A 13,083-nucleotide genomic window follows, 5' to 3' on the forward strand; every position below is an offset into this window, starting at 1 on the left:
AGAATGTCTAAGGAATTGTCCTGTTAATGCAATTTCTTTTCTCTAAGAATATATATAGACAAAAAATCAGCACAGCAAAAATCAGAACAATTTCTATGTCAAGCAATCTCAAAAGAATCTATGCAACAGTTAACCTACTTAAATAGAACCAATTTAAAAATAATAAAAAACAGGGGTTTACTAGTAGCAGTCTATTAACTATGTAAAACAAAGTTTAGGAATGCTATTAAAACCATGCATAATACTTAGAATTTTATCTGGAAAAATTTAGATTCAAGATGTACACCTTCATTTTTCACCCTTGATGATGATATAAATTTAAAAATTCGTTATTGCTAAAGGTAGATAGACACCAGAGGCCTGGAATTTATAAAGTGCCACAGGCCAAACAGGCCCCAGGCAGGCCATGGGCAATACAGGCAACACAAGGAAGGAGAAACAAAGCAATTCACATTGCTGGCTACCCTGGGAAAAGACAACAGACAAGAAGGTCCCCCTCAGAGAAGAACAAAAAGACTCTGAAAGACCTAGGCACTCATTTTTATCAAATAAAACATCAATTTGCCCTGATATAATACATTACAGACCACAAAGCATTTCTCAGTAGTGACAGCATAGTTTTAGCATGTCCTTAAATGTAAAATAAAACACTGTTTGCCTGGAATTTTTTTTCTTAAACATTTATGTTTAAAAACAAAACAAGTTCACAGCAGAAAAGGCATTACCAACTTGAGAGGCTGCTAGCCAACAACAGACACTTTATTTCCTAAACAAACCTGCTTAGGAAATTTTATTCATGCAGCCACATTATTGCCTTCTTCTTTACACCATCTCAAGGAAAATTTCAAGACCTGATTTAATGTTTGGATTACACTGAGACTAAATAAATAGATAAATCCCTACATCTTGCTATTCGACAATACTTTTTAAACTTATTTCATGGTGCCAACTTTAAAAGTGAAAAATATGTAAAGCCATTCATAAATAAATGTCAGGAGCTATTAAGTTACTATCTCAGAGGTTAAAACAAATTTGATGCAGCAAGATTTTAATATCAGTGTGAAATTTTCTGAATCATGTTAACAAAAATTTTAAAAGCATTTTAAAAAGCAATAGAAAAGTCAGTCTTCTAAACTCTTTTTGTTGTGCACATGATATACAAGTACCACTACTTCTAAAGGAACACCAGTTTGCATGGTTTTCCCAACAGAAATAAATGGTACATCTGTAAATGTACCATGAGGAGCTCACCATGGCCAGGGATAATCTTTCTTCCCAAAATCGTCATCTGTCAAAGGAGAAGATACAAGAAAGAGGCTGTCCTTGGCCCACTTCTGGATACACACCAGATGAAATATACAAAAGCATCCACAACAGCTCCAGACCTAAAAAGGAGACATCAAGTGTCAATTGTTTCAAATGAGGTTTCTGTTTCCACTGATGAACTTCCATAAAATCTAAAGAAACATAAGATTGCTATTTTTCTCTTTAAAAATGTTTTCTCTAAGATAGATTATACCCACTGTTAGATCAATACAGGCACTTTCACTGTTACAGATTCATACCTATGATCTTTTTTCTGACTCCCGTGGGAAGCTTTTGCCAAGGCTGACAGAGATTAAAATACTCAGATAATCAGAGAAATGCTGATTTAAACACATTGTTGGAAGTCATATAGCACAAACTGATGTCCAAAGAAGGACTATAGCCAGCTTAGCTCTGTTCAGACACAGCTTTGCCTAGTGAAGCTGGAAAGTCCTGAGGGATGGGGACACTTCACAAGCATTCTGAGCAAGCTACTCCAACTGTCATACTACCTTCCCAGTATCCAACCTGCACCTCCCAAGTCCCAGTTTCTGCCCCTCTCCCTTATTAAACCACCTGGCATCATAAAGATGACTTTGGCTTTACCCAAAATTATAGGAATTTGGTAAGAAAAGTGCAGAAGAAAAATTTAACTATTTTTTTAATAACTTCAGACAATGCTATGAAATAATACTGTGAAAATACAGACTTTCCCCATTAACTTATAGAGGACAGTGCCAAAGACTAAGTTTCTAGAACTATGGTAACTAACTTCCCAAAACTAAAGCTAAGCAGGAGATATTACATAAACAACCAGAAATGGCTGAAATGATACAGATTCAAGATAATGAGCAAACCACTGAGTTATAGAAGAAGGCTTTCAAGTTACCAAATCATCTCACTTTTGCTAAGATAAGACTAACTGTATCAAGAGCCACAGAACTTCAAATATCAGGCTAAACATATTCATTAAGGTCTGAAAGAATCTGAATTAAATATGTTAAGAATTTATACAAAATATATTGAATTTCTTTTTAGAAAGAAGCTACTGACTACAGTTTCACTGAGTACTTGTAGTCTGTGTACATCGATCATAAGAATTTAAAATATTTTCTGCAGTTCTTTTTAATGTTAAACATACAGTTGCAAACATGTTTTGATTCAAGCACCTTTAACAGATAGAGGAAAAAATATTTGTCCTGAAATCTCTCCCATATGAAATGTACCTATATGAAATAGGACAAACTCCTCTGAAACACACACTTCTTTTTCACCTGATCAGCATTGAGGGCAGCCAAGTTTATCTTAGCTTCTCTGCTGTAAATCTAATAATATCTCTTAACTTTCTATTTTTTCATGTTTTGCTTTGCTACTTCATAGCTTATTGAATACCAAATTGCAAGCACTGGCATTCAAGCACTTATTTTTGTCACCTGCTACTACCTAAAACTTAAAATTAGCTATTCTACACTATGATAACAGACATACAACAAAAACCACATATTCTGATTACAAGCTACACATACAGCCACTTACATCTTCCAGTGTTTCAAAATCCAAATATGCCAAATTTGTATTTAGTACCTTTGCCATTTTAAAGCTATCAATCCCAAGAATAACCTCTCTAATATAATGCAAAGTTATTCAGACAGTTACATTTGTTCTGCTCTAAAAGATTACTGTGAAGTACTTACAGCTTGGTTCCTTTTAACTGAAGCAATGCAGATGAGACATGTCATGGCCCCTGACTGAAAAGCCTCATTCATGTATTGTCTTGTACGTTCCAGTTCACTTGCATCTCCATCTTTAATGGACAAAGATTTTTAAAGCAATCAGTAATGTTTGATCTGTTATTTTGTACATGTTGAGACTGCTGCAAAAGTATTTTTCTCTGAATAAAGCCAGTCACGTATTATTTTAAAAGCCACACTTCAGACCGTTTGAAGTTATACCACTGCTTCTGCACAAAAAGACAAGAAGTACAGCCAGCATGCACTGATGGGAAAAAATATTTTTAATGTAAGACATCGTGATAGAATGCCTTCCTTCCACTTAGAGGAAAATTCTAACACACAACGATATTGCATTATTTATGCTTTCATACCAAAATAAAAGTCAATAAATGAATAAAACATTACCAGTTTGACTGGTGTAAATAGTAAATGTTTTGTCCAAAATCTTCCCTTGTTTTACTTCAGCATCTTCATCATCATCTTCAGACGAGGAGCTTAACTGGTCTTCGACTAGCTTTTTTGCTGCAGCCTGATTAGCCTTCTTAATTTCATCAAATTTTTTCAGTGAAGATAATTCTATTAAGAGAAAATACTAGTTATTATTTATACTGTGATAGGTAATTGTAAACACCACTTCAGTTCTACATACTTCAAATTGTCCTTTTCTTTAAAGAGTTTGCTGATTTCACTTTTTTAGGAGTGTTACGTCACAACATTTTCAATACCACACAAGAAGAGATAAATTGTATCTACTTCTTCACTACGCCTTATCATAAAATTCACAATAGGAATTATTATCTGTCAGTTGCTGCTGACGAATCCAACCTAACATATCAGAATATAGGCAACTATAACGTCACTTTATGAAAAGGATACTTAAAAAAACCCCACACATCCCACACAAACAGAGCTGTCACAGCATGAGGAAGAAAAAAAACAAGACACGCGGTTCTCTTTATAACAAATTTACAGTTTTTTTAACTCGCAGATACCATTCAGGTATTTTTCCACTATTTGGTATTTCTTAAATTACGACTTTCACTGATCTCCCTCAAATTCAACAAATCTTTATTGCAACAGTGTGCTCATGCTATTTCACAGGAGATCACCACCTTTCCCTATTAGACTACTACACCCAATATATTTACCGCGGTTTCACCGAGTTTAGCTGTAAAGCTCTTGTTAAGGAACTATGCCGCCACTAAAAAGCGCCGTCTTTGGCACTTCTCCGGTGTATTTCCCCAGGATGAGGTTGCACTCACAGCTGCCGCGAGCACCGAAGCCCGCGCCTTGCCCAGCTCGGAGCAGAGCGTTTCCCCGACCAGCGCACCTAACGCTGGCTCCACCGAGCAACTCCCCGGGCTGCGTCCAACCAGAAAGAAACAGATGTTTCATCCTACTTCACACTTTACTCTTCCGCTCCGAGAAGACGACGGTGTACCCTGTGCACCCTGGCAAGGGCTTAGCCCCTCGCTCCTCGCCACTGCCTGAGGCCTCCGCATCTCTCCGCGTCAGGAAGCGGTAGGCAGGACGCGGCACACGGCGAACACCGGCTCCACACCGCCAAGCAGCGCGGGAGCGGGGCCGGGGCCCGCCAGCCTCCCTTCCGCGGGGACAGCCCCGACTTCGCCACCTGCAGGGGCTCCGGGCCACCGCCAGCTCCCCAGCCCGGGGCCCGGCAGCTCGGGTAGAGGGCAGAACGCGACACTCACCGCTGGCCCCTTCGCCGATGGACCCCGCTGCCGCAGCGCGGGCACCGCCGCGGCCCCGAGCGGCCGGGGGCCGGGCGGCCGCCCCAGAGCGAGCGGCGAGCTCGTCCCCGGGCCTGGCGCGGCCGCGGCCCCGGCCGCCCTGACGCCACTGAGCCTCCATTTGTCCCTCGCCAGAAAGCGAAGGACGGCGGTGGAACCAGTCCCTCCGCCTCCCCCGCGCGGGCACAGCCGCCCGGGGAGCGCTCCGCCCGGCCCAGCCCGGCCCAGCCCGGCCTGGCCGCTCCGCCCGGCGGTGGAGGCGCGGGGCCGGCGGTGCGCCCGCGGCAGCGCGACTACAGCTCCCGGCGCTCCCCGCGCGGCGGGCGGGCCGGGGCCGGGGCCGGGCACCGCCTCGGCCGGCCGGGCTGGGAGCCGGGGCTGCGGCTCTGTCCCTGGGTCACGGAGTGTTCCAGTTCCGAAAGGGTTTGAGATCACCCTGCCCGTCATTAACCCAGCGCTGCCACGTCCACCACTGAACCGTTGAAGTGCTACATCTATACGGCTTTTAAATACCTCAAGGGATGGTGACTCCACCACTTCCCTGGGCAGCCTATTCCAATGCTGGACAACCGTTTCGGTTGAAATTTCACCTGGTGACTAGGAAACTTAGTTACTGATCTAAGTAATCTAACCTCTCCCGGCGCCGCTCGGGAGCATTTCCTCTCGTGCTGTCTCTTGTTACTCAGGGGCAGACACCGTCCCCCTCACCACCGCCTCCCTCCAGCTGCTCGTATCGAGCCAAAAGGTCCCCACCGAGCCTCGCTTTCCCTGGAGAGGATTTCTAGCAGCCGCTCCTGCGGCATGCGGCTGTTCCACACGTTTTCTTCATCGCTCCTGTAACTCCTCTAACTTCATAGCTCCTGGAGTATGAGACTTAAAAACCCACCCCAAAGCCTGTTTAGAAACTTTGCTGAAGTACATGCAGAAAGTTATAGTGCACAGAAGCACATACTGAGGAACTTGTGTGCCTCCCAAGTTCTGACAGATAAAGGCAGGTTGAAATAATTTTAATTTTATTGACATTTCCTATAGCACTTACGTTATGTCGTGTGCCAGGAGAAAACTGCATTTAGCCTTTTTTTTTTAGCAAATACCTTCTCATAAAAGTTGTTATGTCAGGTTTCCAACCATAAGTAGTCTGAAAATAGTAAGCAAACCACGGAGATCAATTCTGGTTTTCTGTTTGATTTTGACGTGGTTTAAATCAAAGAGTTTTTATTCTCAATAAAGAGGCAACTAGTGAATGCAATTAATGTCTTAGACTGAAAGACCAATACCGGAAAAAAATTCTTATCAGTAGGTATCTGCCTTTTTTTTTAATTAAAACTTCACATTTACCTAATAAAAAGTCATAAGCACTTCAACAGAGGAGAGAAGCTCTTCCTAAGTGCCTAGTAGTCGTATAGGACAGGTTGCTGCTGGCATACAGGTTGCAAATTATATTCAAGACCTGAAGGGGAAGAATGCTGATGGCAAAGTCCAACAGTCACAATGTAGCTAAATACCAGAATAATCCTTGTTCCTACGTACAGGGATAGAATCTTTACGGACAGGATGGCACACCCTTTCCCCTTATCAGCTAATTAAACCATTTATCATTCAAAGGACAGGTTCAACAGGGCATGAACAGCCATTTTGTATTTATATTTACCTTTGTTTTTCCATATATATCCTATACATTAAGTACTTGAGAAAATTTAGTCCCTCCAGTAAATCGGGAGTTATTTCTAGATCTCTGGCATCCTGGAAAGCATCAACATTATAAAAAATAAAACACCCAGAAAGCAATGCAATTTATAAAATACCCAATTTACATTCTCTCCGTCTTTTTAAGGAGAGAATGCAAGTGTAGAGATATTATTGCCAGTAACATGTACGTAAGTATTTTTTAAGAGTGGCAGTCCAGTTGCTCAGGATAATCAAATTTCCCTAAACAGAGAATTGTCCATTCTCTCATTACAGTTGCTTTCTTCACTACCTTTCATCAAACTTAATGTTATGTGCCTATGATCAAATTCTACTGAAAATACCTGGCTGAGACCATAACTAAGCAAACCATTTATTGCCAATTAAGAAAGATATAAATTAGAGGAAAATCCAAGGAGATAATGCATCTTAAATCAGTTGAAAATGGATCTCACATATGAATCTATAGATTTCACTATCTCAGAAGTAGTTATGAAGAAAGAAATCCTCTATCAGTGGGGAAAAAAAGCAGCCTCTTTAGTCATATTCTTCCCCCAAAGCATCTACATAGGATGCTGTAGGAAGAATTTGGCCTGTTGCTGTCATGTCTTACCCTTGCACTCTGCCAGCACAAATAAGTGTTACATTACGGTCATTAACATTTTTAATTACAAATCTTCAAAACATTATAGTCTGTGTTCTACAGCCATGTGATTACATTAAACACAACAATCTTAAATATATATTTTATTAGTATATTATTTGTATATTTGTATATTATTTGCTATTACTGTGAAAAGAACACTAGATTATGAGCCATCCATAATTTTCATATTACTGCTTGCAAAAAGTTGTATTTTCTCCTCTCTGCATTCCAGCCTTTGCATATATATTATCCTGAAAAAAGGACTATTTCAAACTGCCCACTTATGTTTCAATGAATCAGCCAAGGTGTACCCAATGAAGTATTAGAATTTTTCAAATCTTACAGCCTTCAGTATCATCATCTACATCGTAGATATATCTAATTCTTTTTATAATATCCCACACTTAATTTCATCTTAATAGATATTAAAATGCGCTCATAAATTATATATAAAGGTTATACATATATATAACAAATATAAACAAATTTAATATAAAGGTTAATGACATCAAATAATGTAATCGTTGCCAAACCTTTCCTTCTTTGCATAAGCAGACACAAAGAAATTATTTTAAAACAATCAGCAGGACTTCCAGTATTTGCCAGTATATGACAGTGTATGTGCATCTGCCATGTACAGAGAGTACAAAATGCATTAGCAGATAATACCACCTCTTTGTGCAGGAGCAACGTGTTATCTTCCATTCTCATTCTTGATTCTTTTTTTTCTGCCCCAAAACTGCCAAATATGAACTCCTTGGAGGAGATTAGTGACATTGTCTCAACAAATGAATTTTTTTGCAATAGTCAGGTACTACAAAGATGAGAAATTAAGGTATTCAGCCCCAGTCAGCATTTGACCCTCAGTCTTATTGGCAACTTCCATTGTTTTTATTCTGCTTTTGACAATCCAGGCTTATCTGTGGATGGATCGGCTTCTTCTAAGTCTGCAAACTCTTCCTCTATAATTGGCTTCAGTATTTTCTCTATTTGTGTAAGTCTTTTTTTCACTTTCTGTTGTGCTCCTTCATACTCAGCCAACAACCTGGCAAACTTTGTTTGTAACCTGTCCATGGCACGTTCCATGTAGGCGACCTTCTCTTCCAAATCTTTAGGATCACTTCCTAAATTTGCAATTTCAATGTCCAGCAGCCCATCTTTCATTAGGATTTGCTTGCCTTTTTCTTCCAGCATAGCCTTTGCATCTGGATACTCTGTTAAAGCCTCCATGAGATCATCTTTAGACAGACAAAACAAGTCCGAATATCCAATACTTTTAATATTGGCTGTTCTTCTATTGCCAGCTTTGCTACCCTTGATATTAAGAATGCTGATTTCTCCGAAGTAGCTGCCATCACTTAGGACCACAAATTGGGTAATTCCATCATCAGCAACTACTGCCAGCTTGCCTTCTTTGATAATGTACATCTCTCGTCCAATATCTCCTTTTCTGCAGATATAATCTCCAGGACTGTATACTTGGGGCTGGAGTTTCAAAACCAGTTCAACCAGCAGACCAGCTTCACAGTCCGCAAAAATCCGAACTTTTTTCAGCGTTTCCAGGTGAACATTGATTGCAATCTCTGCTCTTAGTTTATCTGGCAGATACTTCAAGACTTCTCTTTCATCCACAGCCTTTTTGTTTGTCCACAGGTAGTCAAACCACTTTATAACTCTTTTTTCCATGTCCTTACTCACATTCCGAAAGTGCATATACTGCTTGATAGCATCAATCCTTGCTTGAAACTCCGCCCTGGCAGCATTCATGTTGGAGATCATTGAGCCCACGTTACCAACAATGGTAGCAAAGATCAGTACTCCGACCAAGAAGTCAATGACCACGAAAAAATACTCAGAATCTCTTACAGGAGGGGGGGTTTCACCGATAGTCGTCAGGGTTAGTGTTGACCAGTAGAGACTGTAGACATATTTCCTAGTCAGGCGGGCAAATTCAGGATCTGAGGTGTTGGGGTAGACCCATGTGTCAGCCCCAAATCCAATGGCTTTTGAGATCGAGTAGTACACACAGGCGTTCCAGTGAATAATAATCACAATGTACATGACAAGGTTAGAGATCCTGAAGATATTTGGGTAGTTTGTTCTTGTTTCTGTTCTCTGGAAGAATTCAAACATCCGAGCTACTCTGAGTAGTCTGTTTATTCTTAATTCTGGGTAATTCAATCCTAACTTGAAGTATAAGAGATCAGTTGGTATGATTGATAGAAAATCTAGTTTGAATTGAAAAGATTTCTTGTATTTCTCTCGTAGCTTATGCTCTTCTTTCACCAAAAGACCTTGTTCCAGGTAACCTAAAATAAAATTGTAAATAATAAAAAAAATGCTACAGGTTCAAATGTGTTGTTTTCTAAACCTACTTTGAAAAATATTTTGGGTGCAAATTCCCTTACTTTTTAACATTTAACTTCTCTTAATTTTTAATATTTAATTTCTTATTTCCAAATAGTCAGCTTAGTCCCATATGGTTCGGCTTGAGCTATGAAAGATAAGCAGTTCTAGATCTGAATATTTTCCTCCTCTTTTCCACCATGATGAACATCTGAAAAAAACCATCTTCCCCTCCAAAGAAACCTCCACAAGCTATAGGGAGCGTGATTAATGAGGAAAAGAATTTGAACACAGGAATTTCAGTTCCATATTGAGTGTATCTACTTAATAGCTCAGTAGGATAATATTTTGAAATAAGTAGTTGCAGCTTAAGTTAACGGGATGTCTTGCTTGCTCAATGGTCTTGAAAATCAAGCAAATACTTGCATCTCCCATTAATACAAAAACCAGATTTAGCTGCTGGTTTTTCAGAACCCCTGACCCTTTCTTGGCATCACACGGTTCTTTTGTCTTGGTGAGTCGGCTGCAGGTAGAACAGCTTGTACCTGCATATCTCAAACTTCATGTGTCCTTTGAGTAATATATCAGAATTTCTCCTACTTTCACAGTAAGGCTGCAGTCTTTCAGAAATCTATCTCAGTGTCTTTTTCACTATTGCACCTTGTCAAGGCTATTCAGATAAGACTAGTAGTACTGTTTTAATTTTTAAAAAATGGTGTAAATATGTAAAAAGGAATAATTAATCATTGAGTATATTTACCTGTCCTTGTCCGTACAAACATATCAGCAACATAAATGGCATCAGAAACATAATCAATAATAAACCATGCCACTAAGTAATCATGCTGAAGCTCATCAAAACAGGCTCTGAATAAGAAAAAACAAAAGTAAATAACCAGAAAACAAAAATTAAATATTTGCATGAATCAGTGATGGATAGAATATTTTTTTTAATCCGGTTAGATATATTTGGATTTTCCAGAAATTCTGTGTAGTCGTTAGAGTACATCACCTTGCAATAATCATGGTCCAGTTGTACATGACAGGCATTGTGATGCAAAACAACCAATTGTAATATATATTTCCTGCTGGATCAATGGTGAAATTATCTTTCTTCTTCCTGAGTGGTAAGCAGGGGGGAAAAAAAGAGATTTAATGAGTGATTTGAAGTACACATATAATTTTTGAGGAATTAAGCATTCCAGAAATTATTATTGTGAAATAAATGATCTTTATCAAAGACAAACTTCCTTGTTCAAATGCTTGGAAGATATTAAACTGGTGTGATTTCATGTGACACAAACTTTTGAATCTAAATTTTGCTGAGCTTGGCAGTGTCACTTCACTTTATAGTGGCACAGGTGGTTTTTCAAATTATTTTTTTCCTACCCAAATAACTCATCTGAAAATTTATTTTATCATTTAAAAAATTATTTGACTACTAATTTTTTTAAATAATATAAATTATGAGATGAATCATGCCTTTCTCACAGTCCAGCCCTGAGGAAGATGAAACATTGGCATAGTTTACATAAAGAAACCAAAGAACAGGAAATCATACAACACAGGTTTCTACTGCACTGTTTTCTCTTCCTTAGCCAGAAAAATATGAATTTACCAAGCAGACTATAAAGCAACAACTTTTAGAGCATAGAAGAGTTTACTTGCTTGTAGGTGCCTTTGTGTGTGGAAGAGATTGCTTTATACTGTCACATCGTTTGCTGCAGTGTGTTATCCAAGAAATACTAGATAATCAGAATCCAAAGAACATATTAATATTTTCAGATCACCTCCGTGCATGTATATTTCTATTGTCCACATGTGAAGTTAAGTCAAGCAGCTCTGCTCTAGGGAGAACAACAGCAGTCTTTACGCTCATTCACTGAAATATAAACATCTTCACAGGACATCTGTGAATGAATTTGTTCTTACATCAAAAGCAATTTTATTATATGGCATAACTGGACCTAAACGAAAAATACTTACGCTTCAGTATTTTCTTTCTTCTTCAACTTATCTTTATCTTTATTTTTCTCCTTTTTTTCTTTGTTCTTTTGTGTTTCTCTGTCCTTTTTTTTTTCTGGCTTGCTAAGAAATAGATTAACATTTTCCATTGTTAAGGACCACGTTAAAACAAACTTAGAAAAAAAAACCTTAGAAATAGTAATATTATTATTTTTTATCTTACCTCTTCTTTTCTTTTTTCCTTTTCTTCTCCTCTCTAAGAAAAAGAAAAACATGATAGTTTCATGGGATGTGTGTCCCATTTCTTCAACATCTATTTATTAGAAGCATCTAAATTCAGTAAGGATAACATTATGCTTAGGCATTTGGCCTTTAAAAAATGTGTTTTTCTTATTGCTTATTGTATTCACCTGGAACTACTTTTGTTTTAAATTAATAGATACAATATCAGGAACTTTGGTAATAAGGATGATGATCATCATAACTGATATGCATGAAGTTGAAATGTATGTGGAGTCTCTTTTGGGCTTACCTGAATGACATAACTTTTTCTAATGAAACTATTAGATATTTATTGCATCTAATAATATATTAGATATAATAAGTATTTATTTCTGCTTTTATAATCAAAATTGCAGTACTCTCATTTTATCAAATGGCAAAGATACTTACTCATCTTTATTACTATTATTGTTAATATTATAGCATGCAAATACTCCAGGTAGGTATTGTTGCCTGGGGAACAAAAACCAACACAGTTATATGATATCTGCTGAAAAACAAAAATCTTCTAAATATTTACAAGAAGCAATATTCTATAATCTTTAAAACTTAGTTTATTGCCAAGACTGGAGAAAATGACATGATAGTAAATATATGTGCTTAGCTAATCCTATGTACATCATCAAACAAAAAAAACCAAACCTACACAAAATATATTTGACATACCTGTTTTCTCTGTGCATCAGTCCGAGGTCCTTACTGGTGTCATGCACTACCACAGTGGGAACAACTGTATGGGAGTGATGGGTCTCAATCACTCCTACCTTCATGGTTTTGTTTTAACTTGGGTAATTGAAGAAGACTGAATAAAAAGAAGAATCAAGTCATTTCACCACTAGAATAAGGAACTTTTTTCTTTTTCTCGTAAAAATTAATCCTTTACATCCTTGTTTTCCTGAAGACCAACAAGAATATTTGCAGTTTCCTATCTCCCATGGCATTCCCACCAGAGAAGAAAATGTAACCTGGCAACTGCTGCTAAAGGGAAAATTTTACACATCTTTAGGGAACCATTAATTTAGGTCTTACTACTGAGTTTTGACACATACTTTGAAAATATTTGAACAACTGTGTTTGGAACATCTGTTACTGTTTCTTCGGGTATTGAACCAAAGGCTTGAAACACTGTATCAAGATGGATAAACAAATTAATGCACGGGTGACATCCTGAAAACCAGACTAAAAGGTTGTAGGTCCAAAGAAATCTCAGTATATCTGATAACTGAGACTTACACTCTTTTGAGACCAAAGAGTGCGTTCTGTAAATAAGAGGGTAAGACTAAGGTAGTAGTTTTCTTATTCACATAGCAGGTGGTACATAAATAAACACCTAAATAGAAATGTTAGTGGCTCTTTATGTCTGGTCTGT

General features: G+C 38.2%; 2 protein-coding genes across 2 annotated transcripts in view; both read right to left on the bottom strand.

Annotated features, from left to right (window-relative positions):
- The window catches only part of NFXL1 (nuclear transcription factor, X-box binding like 1), a 41,289-nt gene extending 36,379 nt beyond the window's left edge, over window positions 1-4,910 (bottom strand). The window contains exons 1-4 of the mRNA XM_062492747.1: window positions 4,751-4,910; window positions 3,444-3,614; window positions 3,000-3,109; window positions 1,252-1,385 (exon numbers count right to left, since the gene is read on the bottom strand). Coding sequence (XP_062348731.1) covers window positions 1,252-1,385; window positions 3,000-3,109; window positions 3,444-3,614; window positions 4,751-4,910 — 575 coding nt within the window. The remainder of the gene's footprint in view (window positions 1-1,251; window positions 1,386-2,999; window positions 3,110-3,443; window positions 3,615-4,750) is intronic.
- Window positions 4,911-8,012: 3,102 nt separating this feature from the next.
- On the bottom strand, window positions 8,013-12,484 carry CNGA1 (cyclic nucleotide gated channel subunit alpha 1). The gene is given in 7 exon segments (XM_062493500.1): window positions 8,013-9,430; window positions 10,228-10,334; window positions 10,480-10,587; window positions 11,454-11,555; window positions 11,656-11,681; window positions 12,101-12,167; window positions 12,357-12,484. Coding segments are annotated over 7 exon segments (1,956 nt in total).
- Window positions 12,485-13,083: the final 599 nt, after the last annotated feature.

Source organism: Cinclus cinclus, chromosome 5 (genome assembly GCF_963662255.1).
Source record: "Cinclus cinclus chromosome 5, bCinCin1.1, whole genome shotgun sequence".
In the NCBI taxonomy this organism is placed as follows: domain Eukaryota; kingdom Metazoa; phylum Chordata; class Aves; order Passeriformes; family Cinclidae; genus Cinclus; species Cinclus cinclus.